This window comes from Cydia amplana, chromosome 24 (genome assembly GCF_948474715.1).
Source record: "Cydia amplana chromosome 24, ilCydAmpl1.1, whole genome shotgun sequence".
Classification (NCBI taxonomy): Eukaryota; Metazoa; Arthropoda; class Insecta; order Lepidoptera; family Tortricidae; genus Cydia; species Cydia amplana.
In genome coordinates, this window is record NC_086092.1 from 2,134,107 (window position 1) to 2,149,654 (window position 15,548).

The window sequence follows — 15,548 nt, forward strand, 5'->3', positions numbered from 1 at the left end:
CGAATATGCAAGGGTGATAGATAGGTTAGATAACAAATTTCGACTCTCTCGTTTGCGGTAGACCCTTAGATTGTCACTTATTGTGGGAGTGGCGGCCCCATAGACTAGGAATCCTCTAGACTGAGTTTAGAGCAATTATTTCATGAAACCGATGCTGCCAAAAATACGGGGGTGCGGGGGACGAGGTGAGCGAGTCCCGTGCCGTGATTGCTCCGTTCAAAGACAAGGCACGGCACGGGATTGACTCGAAGATGGAGTAAAACTACCGTATGAGTGGCAGAGGGGGTAACGTTACTATGCTCAGTCTAGAGGATGTCTTGTCTGTGGGCGGCCCCTACGCATAGTTTCGCGCAATATTCCCTATTGTTTAAGACCTTGGTAACTTTTGCCTTCATATATTAAATGTAATTATTAAGAAATTTAGCTGAATGTTACCTGAACGAGAAAATCACCCTTAATGCCTGTGTGTTGCTCTAGCTGACGCACGCTCCACGCTGTGTTTTCATTGTATTGTAACAACACGGCCATTTGGAACGTGCTAGCTTGGAGCGTGTATCTGAAACAGATGGAAATATTTACTTTAACCCTTAATAAAATAATAGTTATTTGTACAACAAGAGATCAAAGTTTGATATTTCTTAGAGTGCTTATTTTGAGTCCCGTGCAAGCGAAAGATTCTATACTAGATCACGAGCGTAGCGAGTGAATTCGCTTCGCTCGTGAATCTAATTTAGAATCTTGAGCGTAGTAAGGGACTCAAAAGGGCACGAGATGTAAATAACTTTGATCTCGTGTAGTTCATAAAACTTTTCACCTCAGCAGTGAGAACATATTAGAGAACCCGAAAAATGTATTCCTTCTTCATCACTTACCTATTCACTCATATTTTCTTAAGATATACCAACAATTAAGTTTTCACCTCAGCAGCTCGAACAAGGGTGCTTTGCTACTTAAAAACAGTGAGCAAAATCACATTTTGCTCACTGAGTGAGCAAAATCGCGTTTTGCTCATTTTGTCTCACTCAGTGAGCAAAATCGCATTTTGCTCATTTTGTCTCACTCAGTGAGCAAAATCGCATTTTGCTCAAAAGTTTTAAAGTAGCAAAGTACCCTTGTTCGAGCTGTTGAGGTGAAAAGAATTTTGTCGGTCAGTTTAACTTAAAGAGCGAGGAAGCCAGAACGTTTAGCAAGACGAGGCTGACAATCCCAATTCAGGCAGAGTTTTTTTTTTAAATAATGCGTGGTGACTAGCTCGCCTTTGCTCATGTTGTACAACCAGTTGAGCTTGCGGCCCGAGTGTTGAGACGTGTCGAGACGTATAGAGACGTGTTGGGACTGACCTGTTCTTGAAGCAGTTGGTTACCAGTTCGCCTTTACTCATGTTGTACAGCTAGTTGAGCTTGCGGCCCGAGTGTTGAGACGTGTTGAGACATGTTGAGACGTGTCGGGACTGACCTGTTCTTGAAGCAGTTGGTGACCAGCTCGCCTTTGCTCATGTTGTACAACCAGTTGAGCTTGCGGCCCGAGTGTTGAGACGTATCTAGACGTGTTGAGACGTGTCGAGACGTGTAGAGACTGATCTGTTCTTGAAGCAGTTGGTGACTAGCTCGCCTTTGCTCATGTTGTACAACCAGTTGAGCTTGCGGCCCGAGTGTTGAGACGTGTTGAGACATGTTGAGACGTGTTGAGACGTGTCGAGACGTGTTGGGACGTGTTAAGACTGACCTGTTCTTGAATCAGTTGGTGACCAGTTCGCCCTTGCTCATGTTGTACAACCAGTTGGAGTCCCGAGTGTTGAGACGTGTCGCGACGTGTTGAGACATGTTGAGACGTGGCGAGACGTGTTGACTGACCTGTTCTAGAAGCAGTTGGTGACCAGCTCGCCCTTGCTCATGTTGTACAACCAGTTGAGTTTGAGTCCCGAGTATTGAGACGTGTCGAGACGTGTTGCGACGTGTTGAGACATGTTGAGACGTGTCGAGACGTGTAGAGACTGACCTGTTCTTGAAGCAGTTGGTGACCTGTTCGCCTTTGCTCATGTTGTACAGCCAGTTGAGCTTGCGTCCCGAGTGTTGGGACGTGTTGAGACGTGTTGAGACGTGTCGAGACGTGTAGAGACGTATTGGGACTGACCTGTTCTTGAAGCAGTTGGTGACCAGCTCGCCTTTGCTCATGTTGTACAACCAGTTGCGCTTGCGGCCCGAGTGTTGGGACGTGTCGAGACGTGTTGAGACGTGTTGAGACGTGGCAACACGTGTTGACTGACCTGTTCTTGAAGCAGTTGGTGACCAGCTCGCCCTTGCTCATGTTGTACAACCAGTTGCGCTTGCGGCCCGAGTGTTGGGACGTGTTGAGACGTGTTGAGACGTGTCGAGACGTGTTGAGACGTGTTAAGACTGACCTGTTCTTGAATCAGTTGGTGACCAGTTCGCCCTTGCTCATGTTGTACAACCAGTTGGAGTCCCGAGTGTTGAGACGTGTCGCGACGTGTTGAGACATGTTGAGACGTGGCGAGACGTGTTGACTGACCTGTTCTTGAAGCAGTTGGTGACCAGCTCGCCCTTGCTCATGTTGTACAACCAGTTGAGTTTGAGTCCCGAGTATTGAGACGTGTCGAGACGTGTTGCGACGTGTTGAGACATGTTGAGATGTGTCGAGACGTGTCGAGACGTGTAGAGACGTGTAGAGACGTGTCGAGACGTGTCGAGACGTGTAGAGACGTGTTGGGACTGACCTGTTCTTGAAGCAGTTGGTGACCAGCTCGCCCTTGCTCATGTTGTACAGCCAGTTGAGCTTGCGGCCAGAGTGTTGGGACGTGTCTAGACGTGTTGAGACGTGTTGAGACGTGTAGAGACTGACCTGTTCTTGAAGCAGTTGGTGACCAGCTCGCCCTTGCTCATGTTGTACAACCAGTTGAGCTTGCGGCCCGAGTGTTGGGACGTGTTGAGACGTGTCGAGACGTGTAGAGACGTGTTGAGACGTGTAGAGACTGACCTGTTCTTGAAGCAGTTGGTGACCAGTTCGCCTTTACTCATGTTGTACAACCAGTTGAGCTTGCGGCCCGAGTGTTGGGACGAGTAGAACGTCGTGAACCGGCTCACGGAACGCTCGAGCTGACGAACAAACGAACATTACTCATAAGTAGTCAAATACAAGTGTTGGGCAAAACAAATAACTATTGTCAGTCGAGTATGACTTGAGGGACGAGGTGGCGAGGTCGTTCAGTAACGCGAGGCAGGTAATCCCCTATAAATAAGCATTTTTTCTTAAAAATGAGAATGGACTTTGACGTGCAGGGACAGCTCGGAGTTAGACATAAATGTATCTGTCCCTTTCTAACTATAGCGATATTTCACGTATTCTATGTAAATACATTTCTTAACGGACTGCCGAAAAATAGAGAATTCTGTCCATCGAGTATGACTTAAAGGACGAGGTGGCGAGGTCGTTCAGTAACGCGAGGCAGGTAATCCCCTATAAATAAGCATTTTTTCTTAAAAATGAGAATGGACTTTGACGTGCAGGGACAGCTCGGAGTTAGACATAAATGTATCTGTCCCTTTCTAACTATAGCGATATTTCACGTATGACGCGAGGCTGGCAACCCCCTATAAATAAGTAATTTCAATAAATTCCACTCACTTCTGTGAGCAGTCGGAAGGAAGATGAGATCACCTGGATGCTGAAGTCGATGTGCACGGACAGACTTTCCAACTATAGTGACATGTCACGTGTTCTATGCATACGCATCTCCCATATAGATCGGCCGAGAAATACAGAATTTTGCCGGTCGAGTATGACTTAACGGACGAGGTCGCGAGGTCGTTTAGTAACTCGAGGCAGGTAATCCCCTAAAAATAAGTGTTTTTCTTTAAAAATAAGAATTTTTATCACTTCTGTGGGCAGTTGGAAGGAAGATGACTGCTGGAAGGGCCAAGAACCGGAAGAGAGCACCTGGATGCTGAATTCGATGTGCAGGGACGGCGTAGAAAGGGACAGACTTTTCAACTATAGTGACATGTCACGTGTTCTATGCATACGCATCTCCCATATAGATCGGCCAAGAAATACAGAATTTTGCCGGTCGAGTATGGCTTAAGGGACGAGGAGGCGAGGTTGTTTAGTAACTCGTGGCAGGTAATCCCCTAAAAATAAGTGTTTTTCTTTAAAAAATAAGAATTTTTACTCACTTCTGTGGGCAGTTGGAAGGAAGATGACTGCTGAAAGGGCCAGGAACCGGAAGAGAGCACCTGGATGCTGAAGTCGATGTGCAGGGACGGCTCCGAGCTGTTGGACATGTGCTTCCGGAAGTTTTCGTTCAAGTCTTTAGATACGCCGATGTCCTGTTTAAAGAAAGCGAATTTGTGTACAAGTCTAGTCAAAGGTCCCACTTTGTGGCTTACCTTAAGGGCGAGATTTGGTTGTATCTTTATACGAATACCCTGTCAAAGCGTCCTTATGGTAAGCGACAAAGTGGGACCTTTTGCTTGGAAACGACACATTTATATTAAAATAAATTTCTCATAGGACAAATTATAAACCTCCCTCCCCCCCCCCCTTCCGTACTGTTGCTGTGACGTAATCCATACTAATATGTATTATAAATGCGAAAGTGTGTCTGTCTGTCTGTTACCAGAGTCACGCTTAAACCGCTGAACCGATTTAGTTGAAATTTGAGTCCTGGGGAAGGACATACTAAAATCACCCTTTAAGGGGGTGAAAAGGGGGCGGAAGTTTGTATGCGAAATCGATAAAAAGCAGATTGAGTAAAAATAAGCCACCCAAATTACTAACTCCACGCAGACGAGGTCGCGGGCAAAAGCTAGTATGTATATAAATTGTTCATAAATATCTACACACCTGGAACATCCTCTGCAGCTTGCTCGTGTACTCGAACCCGCAAGCCTGCTTCAGTTTTGAGATCATTGATGCCTGAAAATTAATAAATAAATCAAAACTTCAATAATGAATAAAGTTTATGAAATATATTTAAAAATGTAGTCATCACACAAGTAGCTACGCAAAAGAATGATGTGATACGGAAGAACCATATTAAATAAACAATAGGGATGATGACACATGTTGAATTTTATAACAAAATCTAGTAAAATAGATAGCAAATGAGCAATTTATCACAATATTGTAGATATTAAAAAAATATATGGAAATAATACAAAAATGCAGGACCTGAAAGTTTCAAAATTTAAGATTTCTTTAACTTTCAAAAACGAATAAGTAAGGATACCATTCGATTCCTCAAATTTTTATCCAAAAAAATATTGTATCGCAACTATATACATAAACGCAATATTTAACCGACAAAAATGCAATTTTCTTGTTTTGTTCATACTTCAAGATGCGATCTCAGTGACCTTGACGTCACGTTCACATAGCGATTTGTTAGGGGCGTTTCGCGAGTGAAGTACGACTGTCGGACTTTGACTATCATTTCTGACTTTTGTATTGCTTTAATGCAATGGGTCCCATAGAGACATTTGATCCTAAAAACAAACCTGATTGATTGATACCATAAATGAAAATTTGTCATCTAGCCTATTATAGAACCCTAGCTATAGTTCGTTTTTTTAGCATTAGAAAGAACTTGAAAGAAGGTAAGCGATTTTGACATGTCTTTTAATTGAAAAACACTTTTTTAAAATCAATAACTATTACTTATGAAAGCAGGAGACTATAAAAGATCGTATTAGATTCATAATTGTTACATATTTACCGTAACTTATTTTTAAAACGTGTTTTTCAATTGAAAGACATCAAGATTGTTTACCTTATTTCTAATGCTAGAAAAAACGAACTATAGAACGTGCCCCGAGTTAGCACAGGTACGTATGCTCATTTGCCACTTACTTCGGCGTCATCGCTGGCTGACATGTGCTGTACGAGCCGCTTTGCGAGCATCTTACTGTAGAACTTTTGGAATACATCCTTATCTTCTATGTATTTAAACACAACCATCTGTGGACAAAAAGGTTTAAATGTATTAAAATTTGCCAACATCTAGTTGTTCGTGGGCGACACTGACAATCCAACCTCTAGACATAGCATAGTCGCGCTACCCCCTCTGCCACACATACGGTAGCGTTACTCCATCTTCGGGTCAATCCCGTGCCGTGATTGGTCCGTGTCTTTGAACGGACCAATCACGGCACGGGATTCGCTCACCTCGTCCCCCCGCACCCCCGTATTTTTGGCAGCATCGGTTTCATGAAAGAATTGGCCTAAGCTCAGTCTAGAGGTTGGATTGTCAGTGGTGGGCGATATTTCGGACAAGGCTGCCTTTCCACTGAGGCGTAGATGAGAGACGTGCGGGAATCTACCAAAAGCATTGGTTGTAATTTGTAATCCAGCGTAGTGCTGAAGGGGTATGGATTACAACAAATGCTATTATTTTCGAGAACGTCAGCTGCCGCTCCGTTGACTGATTGAGGAACGCTGGGGCGTTCAATAGATGAGCTGGGCAGCGGGAGTGTATCTGGGCTTTTTAGGGTTCCGTAGCCAAATGGCAAAAAACGGAACCCTTATAGATTCGTCATGTCTGTCTGTCTGTCCGTCCGTATGTCACAGCCACTTTTCTCCGAAACTATAAGAACTATACTGTTGAAACTTGGTAAGTAGATGTATTCTGTGAACCGCATTAAGATTTTCACACAAAAATAGAAAAAAAACAATAAATTTTTGGGGTTCCCCATACTTCGAACTGAAACTCAAAATTTTTTTTTTTCATCAAACCCATACGTGTGGGGTATCTATGGATAGGTCTTCAAAAATGATATTGAGGTTTCTAATATCATTTTTTTCTAAACTGAATAGTTTGCGCGAGAGACACTTCCAAAGTGGTAAAATGTGTGCCCCCCCCCTGTAACTTCTAAAATAAGAGAATGATAATACTAAAAAAAATATATGATGTACCATGTAAACTTCCACCGAAAATTGGTTTGAACGAGATCTAGTAAGTAGTTTTTTTTTATACGTCATAAATCGCCTAAATACGGAACCCTTCATGGGCGAGTCCGACTCGCACTTGGCCGCTTTCATTCTAAAATAAATATCGAAAACCTGATTCTTTCAGATCTGGACATTCTTGGGCTCATTCTACTCAGAATCGACAGCATTCTCCATGCCGCCATTAAAAAAAGATGTCCCAAAATGTCCATTCCATTACGTCACGTTATAGTATGAGAAAAATTTTCACTTGTATGGACGTGACGTAGTGGAATGTAAAATTTTCATACAAATTTTTGGGACATTTTTTTATCATCATGATTGAATATGCTAGTGATTCTGAGTTGAAAGAACCCAAAAACATCAGGATCTGTGAGAATCAGGTTTTCAATATTTATTTTAGAAAACGCCCATTTAGCCTACATTTGCTATTTGAATTGCGTTGGTTTATTGAGGAATGGTGGGGCGTCAAGCTGCAGTTAACTTGTCCTAACATTTCTGTATGACTTACCACTAATTTGGTAGTTTTTGGACCACGAACCAGTAATCATCATATCATGCAGCTTCGTGAATATCAGCTACCGCTCCGTAGGTGGATAGGGGAAAAGAACGAACGAGTAACTTGCCTGGGGCTGTCTAGTAGTTAAGTCAGTCCATCAGTTTTGGTGTGTCAAACTTATTCGTCGGGCAAACCGAAGTTTCTTTAATAATAATCTTCCTCGCGTTGTCCCGGCATTTTGCCACGGCTCATGGGAGCCTGGGGTCCGCTTGGCAACTAATCCCAGTAATTGGCGTGGGCACTAGTTTTTACGAAAGCGACTGTCATCTGACCTTCCAACCCAGAGGGTAAACTAGGCCCGTTTGGGATTAGTCCGGTTTCCTCACGATGTTTTCCTTCACCGAAAAGCGACTGGTAAATATCAAATGATATTTCGTACATAAGTTACGAAAAACTCATTGGTACGAGCCGGGGTTCGAACCCGCGACCTCCGGATTGCAAGTCGCACGCTCTTACCGCTAGGCCACCAGCGCTTCAAACCGAAGTTTCTTTAGCTTAACGTTTATTTAATGGGGTCTTGTTGTTTCCCATAAAGTTTTAATTCAAATCATAATGTATTGTTTGTCATATTATCATTAGTCGTAAAACTAAAACCGTTAACATTTCAGGATTTTCGTTAGGTTATCCTATAGATAGGCTAGGTTAGGTTTGTTTTATGGCAATCCTGAAAGGTGACGATTCTGAACCAAATGAATTATGACTAACGAAAATGCGGACAAACAATACATTATGACTTAAAACTATTTGGGAAAACAATAGAGACCCTTATTTAATAAAATGTGGCGTAAAGCCAATGAGCAAATGGACTGTATTTTTTGGTGTACCTACTATACTACGAGGGGCGTTCAAAATATTCTCGGTATTGATATCTTACGACCTCTTCTAAAATTTCTTTCGTTACTGGCCGCTAAGGTTTATTCATTGACATTAAAAAAAAGTATAATTCGAACCGAGATAGTCTTTTGTTTTTCTGCAATTGCTGAACAAACATGAACATCCTGTGCGAATTGACAATGTTAACTAAATTAGAACATCGATGCGTGATAAAATTCTTGACAAAACAGGGTAAAAATCAAAAAACCATAAAAGAGGAAATGGATTGTGTTTACCGTGAGTCTGCTCCTTCTTTATCTACCATTCAAAAGTGGTCAAGCGAGTTTAAACGCGGAAGGGAGAGTATTGAAGATGACCCTAGACCTGGCCGGCCTGTAGTAGCTACTTCACAAGAAAATATTGATAAAGTGGAAAAACTTATATTGGAAGATGGTCGAGTGAAGGTAAAATCTGTAGCACAAGTAACCAATCTCTCTATTGGTACCGTACATGATATTATACATGACCATCTTAATATGTCAAAAGTAAGTGCAAGATGGGTTCCGCGAATGCTGACTCGGCTTCAAAAAGACATGCGTGTAGCTTGTTGTTCCGATTTTATTGACCTGTGCGGTGAAAATCCTGATGAGGTGCTGCAAAGAATAGTTACTGGAGATGAAACCTGGGTTCATCATTATGACCCAGAGAGTAAACAAGAGTCCATGCAGTGGCACATTAAGGGTTCAGCTCATCCCAAGAAGTTCAAGGTCATCCCTTCAGCTGGCAAGGTCATGGCCACGATATTTTGGGATTGTGAAGGAGTATTACTAATCGATTATAAAGAAAAAGGTGTAAATATCACAGGACAGTACTACGCTAACATTCTACGTCAATTAAAGGATGTAATTAAAGAAAAGAGGCGAGGAAAGTTAACCAAAGGTATTCTGCTTCTGCATGACAACGCCCCCGTCCATACTGCTCATATTGCCAAGGCAGCTATTGTTGAACGTGGGTTTAAAACTGTTACTCACCCACCGTATAGTCCGGACTTAGCCCCCAGCGACTTCTTTTTGCTCCCCAATCTTAAAAAGGATCTGCGTGGAAATAAATTTTCTGACGATGAAGCATTGAAGGCGGCAGTGGAGGAGCATTTTTACACGAAAGATAAAAAATATTTTTACGAGGGATTAAAAAAAATAATTGATCGATCTTTTAAGTGTATGAACATAGGGGGGGAGTATATTGAAAAATAAAAATATCAAACTTTTCGTACTTGTTTGTTTTCATTCTCATATCGAGAATATTTTGAACACCCCTCGTAACTTATGAGAGAGTAAACTTTGAATAAATGTCATATACTAAGAAAAAGTGACCAAGGCCTCCAGTGCCCCAGGCTGGAATCGAACCAGCGTCCTCTGCTATCGCGGCAGGTGCCTGAGCAATTAGGCCACCGGGCCACAGCGGCATAGGTCGAATTTTTCCAAGTATATGCACTTCTTACTGAAGGCTTATGGCGCCCCCTGGCCACCTCTAAGGTAGAACAGTATGGTTCGACCTTTCTAACTGGATCATCTCAGGTGATACCGAGTTAGCGAGAGAGATGGCGCTGCCAATCAATGTATTAGAACAAATTATGAGAGAGTAACTGAGCTAAAGCTTTGGATTCCTCCGAAAACGGTGCCGTCATATGACGGCCGTCATATAGCGGCCGCAAAAGATGGCCGTCTTTACGGTGGCGACATGTGGAAAGTACCACGGCGTCATAACACACCGTCATCCACCAAGGTCAAAGCGACAAATTTGAAAAATGTAGGCGCGATGGGATAACGTCCCATAGAAAATTTGAATTTCGCGCCTTTTCCTACTGACAAGATTTGCTTGATCATCTATAATTTACTTGGAGGCTGAAATATCATCAGAAGAGGAAAATAATCGTAGTACGGAATCATTTATTCAAATCTCGTGTCATTTATTCAAAATGGCGTCACCGCTATCTAATAAAACGTTCACGAAACTATCGCCAAGGTCATGACGGCCGTCATCTTACGTTACGTTGACAGTCAACGTAACGTAACGCCGTCTAGGAAACCGCGCCATCTTGTTTACATAGACAACGTTCTAGTGACGTCAGTCAACGCTATATAGCGGCCGTAATATGACGGCACCGTTTTCGGAGGAATCCAAAGCTTTACCGGTGGGTTTTCATTCTGCGGCTGGCAGAGGCCTCTGCGGTAGATATATTGCTGCTTCCTGGTTACACGGTGTATAGGTTTTCTCGGTTTTATATTGTAATTAGGAATATTAGGACGCCGTGAAGCTATGGAACGAGATACTGGTGTCCGTGAGGCAATCCCAATCTGTAGCATCACTCAAGGAGAGGCTTAAAAAATTGTGGCTTTCCGATACATAAGTAATTGTGGCTTTCCGATACATAAGTAATTGTGGCTTTCCGATACATAAGTAATTGTGGCTTTCCGATACATAAGTAATTGTGGCTTTCCGATACATAAGTAATTGTGGCTTTCCGATACATAAGTAATTGTGGCTTTCCGATACATAAGTAATTGTGGCTTTCCGATACATAAGTAATTGTGGCTTTCCGATACATAAGTAATTGTGGCTTTCCGATACATAAGTAATTCGGTTTTCCTCGATTAGTACTTCTTTAGTTTCCTTTACTTTTCTGGTTCGAGCTCACATCTATTTGTTTTATGATATATATTGAGTATTTATTTATTTATTTAATTTAGGTTACATTTATATATGTACGCTTTATTTTTATTTATTTAAGTATTACTATTTATGTTTATATATATTATTTGTAACAATGTGTATTCAAAACTTGCATTTCATTAACTTTAGTGATTGTACACTATTGTTTTGTTTGTCATTCATCGTTACTTCTGTTTTGTTTTATTCGTTTCCTCAAAGGTTAACTGGAAGAGATCCCATACAGGGATAAGTTCGCCTTTGTTGTATTTAATTTACTCTGTAACTATGTTTCTCGTGTTTTTATTTCTATGTGCAATAAAGTATATACATACATACATACATTAGGATATGTTACTCCTTCGCGTGATGGTGACACTAAAATTGGTAGCCATTGTTTTTTTCTACACCCTTTTATGTCGCCGGCCTCGCTACCTCAAATAAGTTAGTAAGTATCAGTGTTGGGCAAAAAGTAATTAAATTATAAATTAACGATTGCAATTACAAATTGTAATTTCAACAAATAATTTCCATTACATGTAGAAAGAAATCGCAATTTCGATTAACGATTACAATTACAAAATGTAATTATTAATTACATTTTGAAATTAAAATTTTAAATTAATTACTTTTCTCAATTACAATTACTTTTATTGAATGCAAAATTTCAATCATCTTTATTTCCAAAATCAGATGATTTTTTTTAATGAACTTTAAATTTGTCAATCGTGCATTATTGACAATGTTTTTACTTTTTATATTGAAAAAAAAATGCACAACAAAGTCACAAAGTAGCCGAAAATACCTCGCGTGATTTGTGCACAACCCCTATCCAGGTAAGAGTGGATTTTTAAGAAGTTTTTCGTTATAATTTTTCCAAGTACCTATATTTGTTCATCTTTGCAAATGAATAAAAAGGTTAACGAAAAGTAATCGAATAATTAAATTACAAATTAATGTAATCGCAATTGCAGATTACACAGCAAATTGAATTACATGTAATCAAATTTCCATGTCATTAAATTACAAAAAAATTAATTACATGTAATTTAATTAGTAATTAAATTACACAAGTAATTAATTACGCCCAACACTGGTAAGTATAGCATGAAGGCGGAATACTAAACACTTGGTTGAGCGTGTCTTCCAGCTCTGCCTCCTCGGGATTCTTGCTGGATTTCTTCAGCAGCAGGTCGCAGTACTTGGCCAGCAACTCGGGACTCTTGGACGAGGAGTTTGTGAACTTGATCGTGACTAGACCACGAACCAGTTAGGGCCACCCCACATCTAGATCTGGTCAGCGCTATGGAAAATGACGTCGCTGCGCAGTTGCGTCGACGTTGCGTCGTCGCTGCGCAGTTGCGTCGACGTTGCGTCGACGTTGCGTCGACGTTGCGTCGAGCAGCGGCCATAGAGTTGTAGACGCCGACGCTCGAAAGACACTATATGTGGGGTGGCCCTTATGTATGTTCGTAAACGTTAGCTGCCGTTCCGTTGGTTGATTGAGGAATGGTGGGGCGTCAAGCTGCAGTTAACTTGTCCTAACATTTCTACATGACTTACCACTAATTTGGTCATTTTTTGTGAACTTGATCGTGTCTAGACCACGAACCAGTTATGTATGTTCGTAAACGTTAGCTGCCGCTCCGTTGGTTGATTGAGAAATTGTTGGTTGGCTGGTTGGTTGATTGAAGGTGGGGCGTCAGGTTGCAGTTAACTTGGCCTAACATTTCTATCTGACATACCACTTGGTTGAGCGTGTCTTCCAGCTCTGCCTCCTCGGGATTCTTGCTGGATTTCTTCAGCAGCAGGTCGCAGTACTTGGCCAGCAACTCGGGACTCTTGGACGAGGAGTTGGCGGCGCGAGTGACGGCGTTGCCTGTTGACGAAAACATATGTTGTTATTAATTTTGTACGACGAGACGTCTGCACGCGAAGGAGCGGTGAATATTTCAATACTAGCGACCCGCCCCGGCTTCGCACGGGTTAACAAATTATACATAAACCTTCCTCTTGAATCACTCTATCTATTAAAAAAAACCGCATCATAATACGTTGCGTAGTTTTAAAGCTGTTTTAAAGATCTAAGCATACATAGGGACAGACAGACAGCGGGAAGCGACTTTGTTTTATACTATGTAGTGATTTCATGTATCGTAAACTCAGGTTTATCTTGAAGCTTATTAGATACACAGAAAGAGTATTAACACTTTCTATATTTATTATATTATACAGGGTGGATTTTCTTTTTGGGTCAGTGAGGGCAGCTACCAGATCCCGTGCTGCTACGAGAAAACGGTCTAAGAAGACCTTCCCTCGATTTCAAATTAATGAAGATTGGCTTTTACAGATTTTGGAAAAAACATACAGGGTGCGAGAAAAAGGTCATTTTTGACAAACTTTTTTTTTTATGCCAATCGATCCCATTCCTATTAAGGATCAAAAGCTTGTATGGAACCAAAAAAAAATTTCCGGCTAGAAAAGCCACTAATCGAGGAAAACTTTCCCCATACAATTTGTATGAAAATGAAAACTTTTATTTTTTACATGCTGTTTTTGTATGCCAATCGATTCCATTCCTATCCAGTATCAATAGTTTCCTAGGGGTCAACTTACGGTAATGTACTAAAAAGCCACAAATTAATAAAAACTTTTTCCATACATTTACTATGGGGAAAATGTGAAATGTTATTCTCAATTATCTATCTCGCCCATCAGTCCTACAGCAATGTCTTCATACAGTATTATGGTCCTTAAATTTAACAGGACTGATTGGCCAGATAGAAAAATGTGAATTAAATTTCACATGTTCTCCATAGTAAATGTATGGAAAAAGTTTTCTTTAATTTGTGGCTTTTTAGTACATTACCGTAAGTTGACCCCAAAGAAACTATTGATACTGGATAGGAATCGATTGGCATACAAAAATAGCATGTGAAAAATAAAAGTTTTCATTTTCATACAAATTGTATGGGAAAAGTTTTCCTCGATTTGTGGCTTTTCTAGCCGGAAATTTTTTTTTGGTTCCATACAAGCTTTTGATCCTTAATAGGAATGGGATCGATTGGCATCAAAAAAAAAGTTTGTCAAAAATGACCTTTTTCTCGCACCCTGTATGTTTTTTCCAAAATCTGTAAAAGCCAATCTTTATTAATTTGAAATCGAGGGAAGGTCTTCTTAGACCGTTTTCTCGTAGCAGCACGGGATCTGGTAGCTGCCCTCACTGACCCAAAAAGAAAATCCATCCTATATAACTCAACATCATTTGGAAAAATACTTATTTATATTTTACTGGAACTTGAATTTGGACCATAGTTGTAGCTTGTGGACTAAAGTTACCTGATTTTACGGTAATTTATATAGCCATTTAAATATAGAACGTAACTGCTTTACAGAAGATTCAAAATTACTTTGACTTTAGATAGATAGACGCGAGCGCGGCGCGATAAGACCCTAACATTTAAATATGGACTGTAACTTTTGTGCGGAAGGTTCAAACTCCTTTGACTCTAAAGACTCACAGGCCTTGCCATTTAAATATAGACTCTAACTACTAAACGTAAGGTTCAAATTAGCACTTACTGTTAATGAATCGGCCACAAGCCTTGTCCAGGGCAGCCACGAAGCCGGAATCGTTGTTGAACGCGACCAACACGAGCGCGTTGTATTTCTTGTGCACTTCCAGTATCGTTGAAACGTACACCTTCGGGTCCTGGAAATAAGGTGCAATTTTGTAAAGATTTATTTCTAGACGAGCACCTGTTATTTTCTTACGAGTCTTGTTACAGATGTAGTGTATAATTATTTTCTCAAAAATGGACGGCAAAGTCGACGTTGCCGGTTAAAAAATAGGTCGCGAAGTGCGTAGTTTATGGTCATTCAAAAAATTAAAAAGTTAAAAACATTGCAGTCTCGATTTCGGGACTGCAATGTCGCATACAAATTCCATTATTTAACGAGTTCCAAACTTTTTAAAACTTCAAATGGCCATATCAAATGAAGGCATAGGTCCCTTAAACAGCCAAACAGATGATCAGCACTTATTATTATAAAGCCTATAACAGACTATCGCACCGCACCGCGACCTTGGAGCGTCGCACCCATAAGTGAGAGCGAGAAACAGATATCTCTTTCTCGCTCTCACTTATGGGTGCGACGCTCCAAGGTCGCGGTGCGGTGCGATAGTCTGTTACAGGCTTAATGTTGGTACCGCGACTATTTAGGTGTCTCAAATAGGTTGGCGTATTTTCAGCAGAAAAATACACTTCTTATTTTTTTTAAAGGCGGCAAGCTAATTTTTTTAATGGTTGTATTTTTTTCTGTGAAAATTAATGGAAAATTAGAACGTTGCGTCTGTAAGTTCTGTAAAATATTTCTATTTCTTGCACCATTTTTGAGAAAAGCACTATATATGACTCGGCTGGAAGGCTACTTGCTGGCTTCGGATTCAATTAAACGGACTCCCAAGGTCGTCCGTTTAAAACGAATCCTCAGCCTGCAAGTAGCT

The 15,548-nt window shown here is 41.0% G+C and overlaps 1 protein-coding gene across 1 annotated transcript in view; it reads right to left on the minus strand.

The window, feature by feature from the left end:
• The window catches only part of LOC134658998 (cullin-1), a 29,199-nt gene that overhangs the window by 5,405 nt on the left and 8,246 nt on the right, over positions 1-15,548 (minus strand). The window contains exons 7-13 of the mRNA XM_063514605.1: positions 14,624-14,753; positions 12,787-12,920; positions 5,866-5,973; positions 4,861-4,932; positions 4,191-4,343; positions 2,995-3,113; positions 436-556 (exon numbers count right to left, since the gene is read on the minus strand). Coding sequence (XP_063370675.1) covers positions 436-556; positions 2,995-3,113; positions 4,191-4,343; positions 4,861-4,932; positions 5,866-5,973; positions 12,787-12,920; positions 14,624-14,753 — 837 coding nt within the window. The remainder of the gene's footprint in view (positions 1-435; positions 557-2,994; positions 3,114-4,190; positions 4,344-4,860; positions 4,933-5,865; positions 5,974-12,786; positions 12,921-14,623; positions 14,754-15,548) is intronic.